This window comes from Carcharodon carcharias, chromosome 9, assembly GCF_017639515.1.
Source record: "Carcharodon carcharias isolate sCarCar2 chromosome 9, sCarCar2.pri, whole genome shotgun sequence".
NCBI classification, from domain to species: Eukaryota; Metazoa; Chordata; class Chondrichthyes; order Lamniformes; family Lamnidae; genus Carcharodon; species Carcharodon carcharias.
In genome coordinates, this window is record NC_054475.1 from 172,468,038 (window position 1) to 172,484,979 (window position 16,942).

The 16,942-nt window shown below is 44.7% G+C and overlaps 1 protein-coding gene across 3 annotated transcripts in view; it reads right to left on the reverse strand.

Moving 5' to 3' along the window:
- The window catches only part of pabir2 (PABIR family member 2), a 170,938-nt gene extending 154,678 nt beyond the window's left edge, over positions 1–16,260 (reverse strand). Inside the window, exon 1 of one of the 3 annotated variants that reach the window (XM_041194832.1) lies at positions 15,945–16,260. In XM_041194832.1, coding sequence (XP_041050766.1) covers positions 15,945–16,045 — 101 coding nt within the window. In that variant the 5' untranslated portion in view covers positions 16,046–16,260. Of the gene's footprint in view, positions 1–870; positions 953–15,944 lie in introns of those variants that run through there. The other 2 variants (XM_041194831.1, XM_041194833.1) reach the window with 2 other exon arrangements.
- Positions 16,261–16,942: the final 682 nt, after the last annotated feature.

Genomic DNA, 16,942 nt, shown 5'->3' on the forward strand with positions numbered 1-16,942 from the left:
ACATTCAATTGTGAATGGTGGTGGACAATTAAACAACTCTGGAGGAGAAGGCTCCACAAATATCCCCATCTCAATGATGGGGGAGCCCAGCACATCAATGCAAAAGATAAGGCTTAAGCATTTGCGACAACCTTCTGCCAGAAGTGCCGAGTGAATGGTCAATCTTGGCCTGCTCCTGAGGTCCCCAACATCACAGATGCCAGTCTTCAGCCGATTCAATTCACTCCACGTGATATCAAGAAATGGCTGAAGACACTGGATACTACAAAGGCTAATGGCCCTGGCAATATTCTGGAGATTGTGCTGAAGACATGTGCTCCAGAACTTGCTGCGCCCCTAGCCAAGTCGTTTCAGTACAGCTACAACATTGGCATCTACGCAGCTATTTGGAAAATTGCTCAGGTTTGTCCTGTACACAAAAAGCAGGACAAATTCACCCTGGCAAATTACCACCCCATCAGTCTACTCTCAATCATCATTAAAGTAATGGAAGGGATCATCAACAGTGCTATCAAGCAGCACTTGCTTAGGGCATTAGGGCATCCAACAGAGGGCGCTGGTGAGAAGTGGCTGAAGCATTCTGGGAGAAGTCATCGCTGCCACCACGACTCAGGAGGGAATCGAGGAGGACCCACTGTCAAAGAATGGAATAGCCCCTAACATTACACTGCTGTAGTGTTTCCATCCCTCCCTCCACCTCAAACCTAAAAAAAAGAGAGGAAGAGGCAGTGCCTCCAGGAGTGCACCAGACCTGCGAGGGACACTCTTCTGAAAGTGGATTTTAAAGAAAAAGCAGCTGATTGGTGAGTAAATCCTGGGAGCAGACTCGGAGGGAGGAGCACTGGAGCGGAGAGTATAAATCTAGCTTACCTCAGGGATTCGCGGCCTTGTCTCTAGGGAGCAGACTCGGGGGGAGGATCACCAGAGTGCTGACCTCGGGGCACAGAGAAACTGTAGCCAAAACTGAAAAAGTGGTGTCACAGGAAAGCTGTAACCTGATTGGTTGGTAGGAAATCTGCACCAAATTTGAAAAAAAAATTGCAAAGCTAATTAATAAATTAATTATCTAAGTAGAGATGGCTGGGCAGGTGATGTGTGCTGTAGCTGTACGATGTGGGAGCTGGCAGATCCCATTGCGAACCGCAGTGACCACATCTGCAACAAGTGTTGGTTGCTGGAGGAACTCTGGCTCAGAATTGATGAGCTGGAGTCCGAGCTCCGGATGCTGCAGCACATCCGGGAGGGGGAGAGTTACCTGGACGCTTTGTATCAGGAGGCAGTCACGTCCGGTAGATTAAGTACCTCAAGTCCAGTCAGTGGACAGGGTCAGCAGGGTGTGACTGCAAGTGAGGCAGGTAGAGGGATCCTGTGTTCAGGAAAAGAGGAGCCTCAGCTCTTGACCTTGTCCAACAGGTACGAGGTACTTGCTCCCTGTGTGGATGAGGAAGAGGGCTGTAGGGAGGATGAGCCAGCTGACCACGGCACCATGGCACAGGAGGCCATTCAAGAGGGGGAAGCAAAAAGATAAGTGGTAGTTGTAGGGGATTCTATAATTAGGGGAATTGATAGCTTCCTTTGTAAGCAGGATCGAGAGTCCCGCATGATATGTTGCCTGCCCGGTGCCAGGGTGTGGGACATCTCTGACCGGCTTGAAAGGATATTGGAGAGGGGGGGGAGGATCCAGTTGTTGTGGTCCACATCGGGACAAGTAACATAGGTAAGACTAGGAAAGAGGACCTGTTTGAGGATTATCAGGAACTAGGAACTAAATTAAAGAACAGGTCCTCAAGGGTTATAATCTCTGGATTACTACCCGAGCCACGTGCAAATTGGCATAGGGACGCGAGAATAAGGGAAGTAAACACGTGGCTAAAGGAGTGGTGCAGGAAAGAGGGGTTCCATTTCGTGGGACACAGGCATCAGTATTGGAACAGGAGGGATCTGTACCGTTGGGACAGTCTCCACCTGAACCGAACTGGGACCAATGTTCTAGCGAAAAGGGTAAATAGGGTAGTCAACAGCACTTTAAACTAGAAAGTGGGGGGGGAGGGAAGGGTAAAACTCCAAGAAATATGACTAATGGGAAACAAAGCAGCAGGTTGGCGTGTGGGGGGGGTGGATTCAACTTCATGGAAAATTATGAAAAAACTGAAAAGAAAGGAGAGCCCAGGAGAGGCTATTAAAGTCTCCATAACACACAATAGGACAGAGTGTTTGGAAAGGGCTAGGAATCTAACTTCAAGCACATCAGATAAAGGGACGACAATGAGAAAGGGGATGGGAAATACAGGACTGCAGGTGTTGTATCTGAATGCATGCAGTATACGAAATAAGGTAAATGAGCTTGTGGCGCAGATTGAAATTGGCAGGTTTGATGTGATGGGCATTACGGAGACATGGCTGCAAGGGGATCAGGACTGGGAGCTAAATATCCAAGGATGTACATCCTATCGAAAAGATAGGCAGGTTGGCAGAGGGGGTGGGGTTGCTTTGTTAGTAAGAAATGAAATTAAATCATTAGCAAGAAATGATGTAGGGTCAGATGATGTAGAATCTGTGTGGGTAGAGTTGAGGAACCACAAAGGTAAAAAAACCATAATGAGAGTAAAATACAGGCCTCCGAACAGTAGTCAGGATGTGGGCACATGACACACCAGGAGATAGAAAAGGTGTGTAAGAAAGGCAAGGTTACAGTAATCATGGGGGATTCAATATGCAGGTAGACTGGGAAAATCAGGTTGGTAGTGGATCCCAAGATAAGGAATTTGTGGAATGTCTACGAAATGGCTTTTTGGAGCAGCTTGTGGTGGAGCCCACTAGGGAACAGGCAATTCTAGATTTAGTGATGTGTAATGAGGCAGATTTGATAAGGGGGCTTAAGGTGTAGGAAGCCTTAGGAGGAAATGACCACCATATGATAGAATTTACCCTGCAATTTGAGAGGAAAAAACTGGAATCAGATGTAACAGTATTACAGTTGAATAAAGGCAACTACAGAGGTATGAGGGAGGAGCTGGCCAGAATTGACTAGGAGATGAGCCTAGCAGCAAACTCAGTGGAACAGCAATGGCAGGAGTTTCTGGGAGTAATTTGGGAGACACAGCAAAAATTCATCCCTAGGAAGAAGAAGCATACTAAAGGGAGGACAAGGCAACCATGGCTGACAAGGGAAGTCAGGGACAGCATAAAAGCTAAAGAGAAAGCATACAATGCGGCGAAGAGCAGTGGGAAACCAGGGGATTGGGAAGCCTCCAAAGACCAACAGAGGACAACTAAAAAAGAAATAAGGAGGGAGAAGATTAAGTATGAGGGTAAACTAGCCAGTAATATAAAAGAGGATTGCATGAGTTTTTTTTAGATATATAAGGGGTAAGAGAGAAGCAAAAGTGGACATTGGGCCACTGGAAAATGACGCTGGAGAAGTAGTAGTAGGGAACAAAGAAATGGCGGAGGAACTGAATAAGTACTTTGTGTCAGTCCTCACAGTGGAAGACACAAGTAACATCCCAAAGTTCAAGAGAGTCGGGGGGCAGAGGTGAGTATGGTAGCCTTTACCAAGGAGAAGGTGCTAGGAAAACTGAAAGGTCTGAAGGTGGATAAATCACCTGGACCAGATGGATTACAGCCCAGAGTTCCGAAGGAGATAGCTGAAGAGATAGTGGAGGCATTCGTGGCAATCTTTCAGGAATCACTGGAGTCAGGGAGGGTCCCACAGGACTGGAAAATCGCTAATGTAACCCCCCTCTTTAAGAAGGGAGTGAGGCAAAAGACGGGAAATTACAGGCCGATTAACCTGACCTGGGTCATTGGTAAGATTTTAGAGTCCTTTATTAAGGATGAGATTTCAGAATACTTGGAAGTGCATGGTAAAATCGGGCAAAGTCAGCATGGTTTCATCAAGGGGAGGTCATGCCTGACAAATCTGTTAGAATTCTTTGAGGAGGTAACGAGTAGGTTAGACAAAGGAAAGCCAATGGATGTTATCTACTTGGACTTCCAGAAGGCCTTTGACAGGGTGCTGCACAGGAGGCTGCTCAGTAAGATAAGAGCCCATAGCGTTAGAGGCAAGGTACTAGCATGGATAGAAGATTGGTTATCTGGCAGGAGGCAGAGAGTGGGGATAAGGGGGTCCTTCTCAGGATGGCAGTCAGTGACTAGTGGAGTTCCGCAGGGGTCAGTGTTGGGACCACAACTTTTCACTTTATACAATAATGATCTAGATGAAAGAACTGAGGGCATCCTGGCTAAGTTTGCAGATGATACAAAGATAAGTGGAGGGACAGGTAGTATTGAGGAGGCAGGGAGGCTGCAGAAGGATTTGGACAGGTTAGGAGAATGGGCAAAGAAGTGGCAGATGGAATACAACATGGGGAAGTGTGAGGTCATACACTTTGGTAGGAAGAATAGAGGCACAGACTACTTTCTAAATGAGGAGAGAATTCAGAAGTCTGGAGTGCAAAGGGACTTGGGAGTCCTGGTCCAGGATTCTCTTAAGGTAAACTTGCAGGGATGTGCTGCTGAGGCTTTATAAGGCTCTGGTCAGACCACATTTAGAATATTGTGAGCAATTTTGGGCCCCGTATCTCAGGAAGGATGTTCTGGCCCTGGAGAGGATCCGGAGGAGGTTCACGAGAACAATCCCAGGGATGAAAGGCTTAACATATGAGGAACGTTTGAGGACTCTGGATCTATACTCGATGGAGTTTAGAAGGATGAGGGGGGATCTGATTGAAACTTACAGAATACTGAAAGGCCTGGAGAGAGTGGACGTGGGGAAAATGTTTCCACTAGTAGGAGAGACTAGGACCCGAGGGTACAGCCTCAGAGTAAAGGGAAGACCTTTTAGAACAGAGATGAGGAGAAACTTCTTTAGCCAGAGAGTGGTGAATCTATGGAATTCATTGCCACAGAAGGCTGTGGAGGCCAGGTCATTGAGTGTATTTAAGACTGAGATAGATAGGTTCTTGATTGGTAAGGCGATCAAAGGTTACGGGGAGAAGGCAGGAGAATGGGGTTGAGAAACTTATCAGCCATGATTGAATGGCAGAGCAGACACGTTGGGCCGAATGGCCTAATTTCTGCTCCTATGTCTCATGGTCTAATGGTCTTGCTTAACAATAAGCTGCTCACTGATGCCCAGTTTGTGTTCCACCAGGGCCACTCAGCTTCTGACCTCATTACAGCCTTGGTTCAAACATGGACAGAAGAGCTGAACTCTCGAGGTGAGCTGAGAGTGACTGCCCTCGACATCAAGGCCGCATTTGACCAAGTGTAGCATCAAGGAGCCCTAGCAAAACTGGAGTCAATGGGAATCAGGAGGAAAACTCTCTGCTGGTTGGCTGGGAAAAGAGTTCAGCAGAAAAGATGGTTGATGAACAATGGCAGACGTTTTTAGAAAATAGTTCATGACTCACAACAAAGATATATCCCAGTGAAAAAGAAGGATTCTAGGAAAGGGATAAACCAACCATGGTTAACCAAGGAAATTAAGGATAGTATCAAATTGAAAGAAAAAACATACAATGTGGCAAAGATTTGTGGTAAGCCAGAGGATTGGGAAAAATTTAAGAACTAACAAAAGAGGAGCAAAAAAAACTTTGAGGGTAAACTAGCAAGTAACATAAAATCGGACAATAAGAGCTTCTTTGAATGTATAAAGAGGGAAAAAGAGGCCAAAGTGAACATAAGCCTCTTAGAGAATGAGGCTGGGGAAATAATAATGGGGAATCAGGAAATGGCAGACGAGTTGAATAAATACTTTGCATCAAGTCTTCATGGTAGAAGACTAATAATATTCCAAAAATACTAAATAATCAAGGAGCAAAAGCAAGGGAGTAAATAAATACAAAACTATCACTAGAGAAAAAGTGCTCGGGAAACTAATGGAGCTAAAGGCCAATTAGTCCCCTGGGTCTGATGGGTTGCATCCTAGGATATTAAAGGAAGTACACAAACAGCGTTACTCAAATAGTGGATGTACTGGTAGTAATCTTAAAAGAATCCTTAGATTCTGGAAAATCCTAGAAGATTGGAAAACTGCCAATGTAACGCTCTTATTCAAAAAGGGAAGGTGACAAAAAACAGGTAACTATAGGCCAGTTAGATTAACATCCATTACTGGGAAATGTTGGAGTCTATTATAAAGGAGGTAATAACAGAACATTTAAAAATGCATAACACAATCAAGCAGAATCAGCACGGCTTTATGAAAAGGAACTCATGCCTGACAAATTTATTAGAATTCTTTGAGGACATAACAAGCAGGTTAGATAAAGGGGAACCAGTAGATGTAATATATTTGGATTTCCAAAAGGAGTTCGATAAGGTACCGCACATAAGATAAGAGCCCATGGTGTTGGGGCAATATATTAGCATGGATAAAGGATTGGCTAACTAATAGAAGACAGAAAGTTGGGATAAGGCAGCATTTTCAGGATGGCAACCACAGGATGGAGTGCCACAGGGATCAGTGCTGGGGCCACAATTATTTACAATATATATTAATGACTTGGGTGAAGGAAGTGAATGTACTATTGCCAAGTTTACGGATGACACAAAAATAGGTGGGAAGGCAAGTGGTGAGGATGACAGAGTCTACAGAGGGATATAAACAGGTTAAGTGAATGGGCAAAAACTTATTTAAATGGAGAAAGACTGCAGAAAGCTATAGCACAGAGGGATTTAGGGGTCCTAGTGCATGAATCACAAAAAGCTAACATACAGGTTATACAATACAACATACAATAGGGAAAGCAAATGGAATGTTGGCCTTTATTTCAAAGGGAATAGAGTATAAAAATAGGGAAGTCTTGCTAATACTACACTAGACTACACCTAGAATGCTGTGAACAGTTTTGGTCCCCTTATCTAAGGAAAGATATCCTGGCATTGGAGGTAGTCCAGAGAAGGTTCACAAGGATGATCCCAGGTACGGAGGGACTTTCTTATAAGGAGAGGTTGAGTAGGTTGGGCCTGTACTCATTGGAGTTTAGAAGAATGAGGTGCCAACTTATTGAAATATATAAGATTCTTAGGGGGCTTGACAGGATAGATGCTGAGAGGTTGTTTCCTCTTGTGGGAGAGTCTGGGACCAGAGGGCATAATGTGGGAGAGTCTGGGACCAGAGGGCATAATGTCAGAGTGAGGGGTTAACCATTTAAGACAGGGATGAGGAGGAATTTCTTCTCTCAGAGGGTAGTCACTCTGTGGAATTCTTTACCACAGAGGGCTGTAGAGGCTGCGTCGTTAAGTATTTTTAAGGCTGAGATAGACAGATTTTTAATCAGTAAGGGAATTAAGGGTTATAGGGAAAAGGCAGGAGAGTGGAGTTGAGGATTACCAGATCAGTCATGATCTCACTGAATGGCAGAGCAGGCTCGATGGGCTGAATGGCCTACTTCTGCTCCTACGTGTTATGGTCCTATGGCCATACCTAGCAGAAAGGAAGATGGTTGTGGTTGTTGGAGGTTTGTCATCTCAGCTCCAGGACATCACTGCAGGAGTTCCTCAGGGAAGTGTCCTAGGACCAACCATCTTCAGCTGCTTCATCAATAACCTTCCTTCCATCATAAGGTCAGAAGTGGGGATGTTCGCTGATAATTGCACAGGGTTCAGCACCATTCGCGACTCCTCACATACTGAATCAGCCCATGTTCAAATGCAGCACGACCTGGACAATATCCAGACTTGGGATGACAAGTGGCAAATCACATTCACGCTACACAAGTGTCAGGCAATGACCATCTCCAACAAGAGAAAGAATCTAACCATCGCCCCTTGAAGTTCAATGGCATTGCCATCACTGAATCCCCCACTTTCAACATCCTGGGGCGACCATTGACCAGAAACTGAACTGGACTAGCCATATAAATACTGAGCAGGTCAGAGGCTAGGAATCCTGTGGCAAGTAACTCGCCTCCTGACTCCCCAAAGCCTGTCCACCATCTACAAGGCACAAGTCAGGTGTGTGATGGAATATTCTCCACTTGTCTGGATAAGTGCAGCGCCAACAATGCTCAAGAAGCTTGACACCATCCAGGACAAAGCAGCTTGCTTGATTGGCACCTCATCCACAAATATTGACTCCCTCCACCACCGATGTACATTAGCAGCAGCGTGTACCATCTACACCTTCGTCTCCTTCCCAGAACCATGATAGAGTCCCCCTTATATTTCACCTCTCTTCTATTGTTACTTAGTTCTGTTGAAGGGTCATTTGGACTCGAAACGTTAACTGTGCTCCTCTCCGTAGATGCTGCCAGACCTGCTCAGTTTTTCCAGGTATTTTTGTTTTTGTTTTAGAGCCCCCTTGTCCTCACTTATCACCCCACCAGCCTCCGCATTCAAAGGATCATCCTCCACCATTTCTGCCAACTCCAGCATGATGCCACCACCAAACACATCTTCCCTTCACCCCCCCGGCAGCATTCCGCAGGGATCGTTCCCTCTGGGACACCCTGGTCCACTCCTCCATCACCCCCTACACCTCAACCCCCTCCCACAGCACCTTCCCATGCAACTGCAGAAGGTGCAACACCTGCCCCTTTACTTCCCCTCTCCTCACCGTCCAAGGGCCCAAACACTCCTTTCAGGTGAAGCAGCATTTCACTTGTACTTCCCTCAATTTAGTCTATTGCATTCGCTGCTCCCAATGCGGTTTCCTCTACACTGGAGAGACCAAACGCAGACTGGGTGACTGCTTTGCAGAACACCTTTGGTCTGTCCGCAAGCATGACCCAGACCTCCCTATCGCTTGCCATTTCAACACTCCACCCTGCTCTCATGCCTGTCCTTGGCCTGTTGCGTTGTTCCAGTGAAGCTCAACGCAAACTGGAGGAACAGCACCTCATCTTCCGATTAGGGACTTTACAGCCTTCCGGACTGACTATTGAGTTCAACAACTTTAGCTCATGAACTCTCTCCTCCATCCCCACCCCCTTTCCGATCCCCCTTTTGTCCAATAATTTATTTTTCTTTTCCCACCTATTTCCATTATTTTTAATGTATTTCCATCCATTGTTTTATCTCTACCTTTTAGCCTATTTTGATCCCTTCCCCCTACCCCACCCCCACTAGGGCTATCTATACCTTGCTCGTCCTGCTTTCTACCCTTAATGTCACCTATTAGCACATTTCTTAGCTAATATCACCACCATCAACACCTCTGTCCCCTTTTGTCTATGACATCTTTTGGCAACCTCCTACCACTTGCCCTCTATCCAGCTCGACCTGTCCCACCCTCCCTTAAACCAGCTTATATTTCACTTCTCTTCTATTTTTCCTTAGTTCAGTTGAAGAGTCATATGGACTCAAAATGTTAACTGTGTTCCTCTCTGCAGATGCTGTCAGACCTGCTGAGTTTTTCCAGGTATTTTTAGTTTTGTACCATCTACAAGGTGCACTGCAAAAATTCACCAAGGTTCCTTACACAGCACCTTCCAAACCCATGACCACAACTATCCAGAAGTACAAGTGCAGCAAATACATGGGAACATCACCACCTGGAAGTTCCCCTCCAAGTCACTTACCATCCTGACTTGGAAATATATTGCCATTCCTTCACTGTCGCTGGGTCAAAATCCTGGAACTCCCTTCCTACACCACATGGACTGCAGCGGTTCAAGAAGGCAGCTCACCACCACCTTCTCAAGGGCAACTAGGGATGGGCAACAAATGCTGGCATTGCCAGCGAAGCCCATATCCCGTGAATGAATAAAATAAAACATCCTTCCTTAAATAGGGTGACCAATATTGTACACAGTTCTCCAAATGTGGTCTCACTCGTATAACTGAAGCATAACCTCCCTATTTTTGTATTCAATTCCCCTTGCAATAAATGATAATATTCTATTAGCTTTCCTAATTATTTGCTGTACTTACATACTATCCTTTTATGATTAATGCACTAAGACACCCAGATCCCTCTGCACCTCAGGGCTCTGCAATCTCTCGCCATTTAGATAATATGCTTCTCTTTTATTCTTCCTACCAAAATGGACAATTTCACATTTTTCCACATTATACTCCATTTGCCAGATCTTTGCCTAGTCACTTAAACTATCTATATCTTTTTGTAGCCACCTTATGGCCTCTTCACAACTTACTTTCCTACCTATCTTTGTGTCATCAGTAAATGTGGCAACCATCCCTTCATCCAAGTCTTTTATATAAATTGTAAACAGTTGAGGTCCCAGCACTGATCCCTGTGGCACACCACTCATTACAACTTGCCAACTTGAAAAACACCCATTTATGCCTACTTTCTGCTTCCTGTTACCCAGCCCATCTTCTATCCATGCCAATATGTTACCCCCTATACCATTAACTTTTATTTAAACAATAATCTTTGACGTGATACTATATCAAATGCCTTCTGGGAATCTAAGTACAGTACATCCACTGGTTCCCCTTTATCCACAGCACCTGTTACTTCTTCAAAGAACTCCAATAAGTTGGTTAAACATGATTTCCCTTTCACAAAACCACATTGACTCTGCCTGATTATCTTGAATTTATCCAAGTGCCCTGCTATAACTTTCTAAATAATAGCTTCTAACCTTTTCCCTATGACAGATGTTAAGTTAACTGGCCTGTAGTTTCCCACTTTTTGTCTCCCTCCCTTTTTAAATAGTGGAGTTACATTAGCTATCTTCCAATCTAATGGGACCTTCCCCGAATCTAGGGAGTTTTGGGAAATTAAAATCAATGCATCAACTATCTCACTAGACACTTCTTTTAAGACCCTAGGATGAAGTCCACCAGGGCCTGGGCACTTGTCAGCCCGCAGCTCCAACAATTTACTCAGCACCACTTCTCTAGCGATTGTAAATTTCCTGAGTTCCTCCTTCCTTTCCATTTCCTGATTTATAGCTGCTTCTAGAGTGTTACTTGTATCTTCTATAATGAAGACTGATGCAAAGTGCATGTTCGATTCATCTGCCATCTCCTTGTTTCCCCATTATCAATTCTCCAGCTTCACTTTCTATAGGACTAATGCTCAGTTTGTTAACTTGTACCTTTTTTAAATATTTAATTTTTTTTTTAATTTTTTTTTATATTTCTGGCTAGCTTTCTCTCATACTCTAATTTTTCCCTCCTTATTAATCTTTGAGTCATTCTTTGCTGTTCCTTATATTCTGTCCAAACTTCTGACCTTCCACCTGTCTTTGCACAATTATATGCTTTTTCTTTAAGTTGATACTATCTTTAACCTTTCCAATTAACAACGGATGGTGTGTCCATCTCTTGGACTTATTCTTACTTGTTGGAATGTATCTATTCTGTGAATTCTGAAATATCCCCTTAAATGATTGCCACTAAATTTCTATTGACCTATCCCTTAAACTAATTTGCCAATTCATTTTAGCCAGCTCTGTTTTCATGCCCTCATAATTGCCCTTATTTAAATTTAAAAACATGGTCTTGGACCCACTCCTCTCTCCCTCAAACTGAATGTAACATTCAATCATATTATGGTCACTGCTACCTAGGGGCACCTTCAATATGAGATCATTAATTACTCCCATGTCATTGCACAATACTAGGTCTAATATAGCCTGATTTCTGCTTAGCTCCAGAACGTGCTGTTTTAAGAAACTATCCAGAAAACATTCTATGAACTCATCTAGCCTATCTTTGCCCAACCTGACTTTCCCAGTCTATATGTAGATTGAAACCTCCCATGATTATTGCCATACCTTTCTTCTGACAAGCACCCATTATTTCTTCCTTTATGCTCAGCCCTACCATGTGGTCACTGTTAGAGGGCCTGTACACCACTCCCACAAGTGAATTCTTGCCTTTACCATTTCTCAACTCTACCCAAACCATTTCCACATCCTTGTTTCCTAAACTTAGGTCATCCCTCTCTATTGTGCTAAGTAACAGAGCCGCTCCTCCACCTTTTCCTCACTTCCTGTCCTCCCTAAACATCTTGTCCTCCTGCAGCCAGGTCTCTGTAATGGCTATCAAATCATATTTATTTATTTCTATGTGTGCTCTCAGTTTATCTGTTTTGTTTTGAATGCTTTGTACATTCAGATACAGAGCCTTTAGTTTATCTTTTTTTTTATAACCTCTAGTCTCATCTGTTGAGTTACTGTTAGGTTTATACACTCCATCCCTTCCTATCTTGGTCTGTTTTTCATTTCACGTAATAATATTTTTCTCTTTTGCTTTGTCTCTACTCTGATTTTCTCAAAGTTGATCCCTTGCCCCCACTACTTAGTTTAAAACCTCCACTTCCCTAGTTATGCGGCTTGCAAGAACACCGGTCCCAGCACGGTTCAGGTGTAGACCGCCTCAACGGTACAGATCCTACTTTCCACAATACTGGTGGCAAGGCCCCATAAAGCGGAACCAACTTCTCCCACACCAAGCTCTGAGCCACTCATTCATCTCCCTACTCTGATAGGTGCTATGCCAATATGCACATGGCTCAGATAATAATCCAGAGATTATGGCATTTGAGGTTCTGCTTCTTAATTTGGTGTCAAGCTCCTCATACTGGCAAGATAGAACCTCCATCTTTGTCCTGCCTATGTTTTTGGGACTGACATGGAGGCAACGACTGGATCCTTCCCCTCCCACTGCAGGTTCCTCTCCAGCCCCAAGCAGATGTCCCGAACCCTGGCATCAGGCAGGCAACACAACCATCTGCAGTCACGCTCTTTGCTATGGAGAATGGTGCCCAATCCCTCTGACTATACTGTCCCCTACTACCACAACATTCTTTGTTACTCCTCCCACTTTAATGGCTTCCTGTACCACAGTGCCATGGCCAGTTAGCTCATCCACCCTCCAGCCCCCACTCTCATCCAAACAAGCTGAAAAATCCTCAAACCTGTTGGACAATTGCAAAGGCTGAGGTTCCTGCACTCCAGGCCTGTGGGTCCCTTCACCTGCCTTACTCACAGTCACACCCTCCTTTCCCTGACCAAATCAGAAGACCCTATCCTAAGGGGTGTGACCGCCTCCTGGAATAAAGTGTCCAGGTAACTATCCCCTCCCTGACATGCCGCAATGTCTGCAGCTCAGCCTCCAGATCAATAACTCGGAGCTGAAGTGCCTGCAGCCACAAACAGTTACTGCAGATCTGTTTGCCCTGGATCACACTGGTATCTAGAAGCTCCCACATCCTGCAATGGCAGCACATCACCTACCCTGCCATCTCCAATATATGTTAAATTAATTAGCAATTATTAATTATAATTTATAAAGCTTACACCTCCCAAAAGGTTTTGGCACAGCCAGTAAACTTTACAATACTGATAAAACAATACAGTACTTACACTACTGATAAAACTTACAGTTTCTAATAATACCAGTCACTGGTTTACCTGCTCCTTCTGTTGCACCAAGTGGAAATCAAATACTGGAGGCTGAAAAAGAGTAGAAGAAAAAAGCATCTTCTCCCCAACCTTCACCACACTCCCCACTCAGCACACTTTACGTCTTGCAGTAAACCTTACCTAAAGCACCTATTTCTCTCTATGCACCAAATTCCCACTTTAAACCAAATTCCCAATTATACTCACTCGGTCTCTGTCTCACTCAGGCAAAGTCTCCCTCACTGACTGTGCGCCCTTACTTCAATCAAGTCACCCCTCACTCTTCTAAACTTCAGTAGAAACAAGCCCAGTCTATCCAACCTTTCCTTATAAGGCAACCCACTCATTCCATCTATCAACTTAGTAAACCTTCTCTGAACCATCTCCAATGCATTTACATCCTTGCTTAAATGAGACCAAAACTGCACACGGTATTCGAGATGCAGTCTCACCAATGCCCTCTATAACTGAAGCATAACATCCTTACTTTTATAAAAAAACACTGGAAAAACTCAGCAGGTCTGACAGCATCTGTGGGGAGAAAGACAGAGTTAACATTTTGCATCCATATGACTCTTCTTCAGAACTAAGAGAAGTAAAAATATGGTGAAATTTATACTGTTTAAGCAGGGTGGAGCAGGTGAGGCTAGATAGAAGGCCAGTGATAGGTGGAGGCAAAGCAGAGATTGCCAAAGATGTCATAAACAAAAGGTCAAAGGGGTGTTGATGGTGGTGGTACTGGCTAAAGGAGGTGCTAATGGTGACATGAAAGATAGAATTTCTATCCAGCCTCACCTGCTCCATCCCCCTTAAAGAGTATAAATTTCACCACATTTTTACTTCTCTTAGCTCTGAAGAAGAGTCATACGGACTCGAAACGTTAACTCTGTCTTTCTCCTCACAGATGCTGTCAGACCTGCTGAGTTTTTCCAGCATTTTTTATTTTCGTTTCAGATTTCCAGCATCATCTGCAGTATTTTGCCTTTATCCTCACTTTTATGTTCAATTCCTCTCGTGATAAAAGGATAGCATTCAATTAATCTTAATTACTTGCTGTACCTGCATACTAACTTTTCGTGACACATGCACTAGAACACCTCAATCCCTCTGCACCTCGGAATTCTGCAGCTATCCTCTGTTTAAGTAATACTCTGCTTTGTTATTCTTCTTGCCAAAATGAACAACTTCACATTTTCCTACATTATACTCCATCTCTAGATTTTTGCCTACTCACTCAACCTATCTATATCTGTCTGCAACCTCCCCATGTCCTCTTCACAACCTACTTCCTTACCTATCTTTGTCTTCTGCAAATTTAGCTACCATGCCTTCACTCCCCTCATCTAAGTCATTGATATAAATTGTAAAAAGTTGAGGCCCCAGCACAGACCCCTGCGGGACTCCACTTATTACAGCCTGCCAATCAGAAAAAGATACACTTATGCACACACTTTGTTTTCTGCCAGCCGGCCAATCTTTTATTCATGCTAAGATGTTACCCCCACTACACCATGAGCTTTAATTTTCTGCAATAACCTTTGATGTGGAACCTTATCAAATGCCTTCTGGATGCAAGTACGGCATGTCTATAGACTCCCCTTTATCCACAGTGCATTTTACTTCTTCAAAGAGCTTCAATAAATTGGTTAAACACGACTTCCCTTTCGCAAAACCATGCCGACTCTTCCTGCTTACCTTGGATATCTGTGCTCAGCTACAACCTCTGTAACCTCTTCCAGTTTTACAATCCTTCAAAACCTTTGTGCTCCTCCAATTCTGGCCTCACGTGCATCACAAAACCTCTGTTTCACCATTGGCTGCCTTGCCTTCAACTAGCAGAGCACCAAACTTTGGAATTCTTCTCCTAAACCTCTCCTCCAATTCCTTCCTCCTTTAATACTGTCTTTAAAGTCCACCTTGTCAACTGTCTTTTATATCCTTGCTGCAATATTGCATTGTATCCATTTACACTTCTATGAAGCAGCTTTACACTCTTAAACCAACAAAAATCTCAGGCTGGAAATTTGCAGTCGACCCCCAGCATTTTGAGTGGGGTTTTAGATTTCCACCAACCTCTGTGTGAAGAAGTGCTTCCTGACATCATGCCTGAACAGCTTGGCTCTAACTTTAAGGCTATACCCCCTTGTTCTCCCCACCAGGGGAATTGTTTGGTGGATAAAGACCCTGGTCAGTTTGGTTTGCTATCTACCCCCCTATTGGTCACAATGAGATCAAAGGCAGAGCAAAAGCGAACCATCAGCTCCAGAAAATAAGCAGCTGCATCTCTATAGTATGTTTCACAATCTCAGGCTAACTCAAAGTGCTTCACAGCAAATGAAGTATTTTTGATTTGTAGTCACTGTTATAATGTCGGAAACGTAGCAGCCAATTTGTGCACAGAAAGATCCACCAAACAAGAATGTGCCAATGAGCAGATAATCTGTTTTAGTGGTGTTGATTGAGGGATAAGCGTTGGTCTGGACGCAGGGGGACAGCCCCCCTGCTCTTTTCCAATTGTGCTCCTGGACTCTGGCTGCTCCCATCAATGGGATGGGATCTTGCTGTGCACCCGAGCTGCCCTGTTTCCATAACGACAGCAGCAGGGCCCGAGCCTACCTCAGACCGTTGATCATGGGCGCGCTGTTGGATCTCCTGAGGCCGCCGTCGCTGGGAGCCGGGGGGAGCGACAGCTCCAGCTCCATCTTCTCCTGGGCCATGGGGCGGAGGCTCAGCCGCTCATGCCGAGACCGGGGCTCCCGAGCTGGGCCAGGACATGGCGACGAGCAGCCAACGGCGGCTTAGGCCTGACACACAAACCTGCGACCTGGGCCTGGGCCTCGGCCTCGCCCACATCCCCGGCCGAGAAACCACAGCAAAGACCCGGCTCCAGTTCCCGCTTCGACCGCCCTTAACGAGAACACGCCTTCCTACCAGAGGCACCAATCAGAGAGAGAGAGAGGCTGAGAGACAGTGAATTTGACCAATCATAGGGAATGAGACTCTGACAGACAGCCAAACTACCAATAAGAAAGCAATGGGCTGACAGGCAATCAAACTGACCAATCAGAGAGAGAGGCTGGGCGGCAGCTAAACTGACCAATCACAGAGCAAGGGCGGAGAGGTATCTAGGCTGACCAATTATTGAGACCAACAACAACTGAAGCTGCAGCAATCAGCAAGCCTGTCATTGATAGGCAGGGAAAATTACCAATGAGCGAACAAAGCTGGAAGAATAGCCAATCAGAATTGAGAGTAGCTGGGATTTCTCTGAGCCGCTGCCCAGAGGAGGCGGTGTTTCCCCGGGAACCGAGACCAACTGCCACCTGGTGTCAGTGTTAAATATGGTCTAAAGGGTAAATTCCTTAAGCTCAGTCACCTCCGGGCCAAAACTAAACTGAACAAAATAAGATCAAAGCAAAGTACTGCGGATGCTGGAAAACTGAAACAAAAACAGAAAATTCTGGAAAAATTCAGCAGGTCAGGCAGCGTCTGTGGAGAGAGGAAAGGAGTGAACATTTGGAGTCGGTATGCGTCTTCATCAGAGATATCCATGTGGTAATTATGGTTTTATGTAATAGAACCATAGAACACTACAGCACAGAAAACAGGCCATT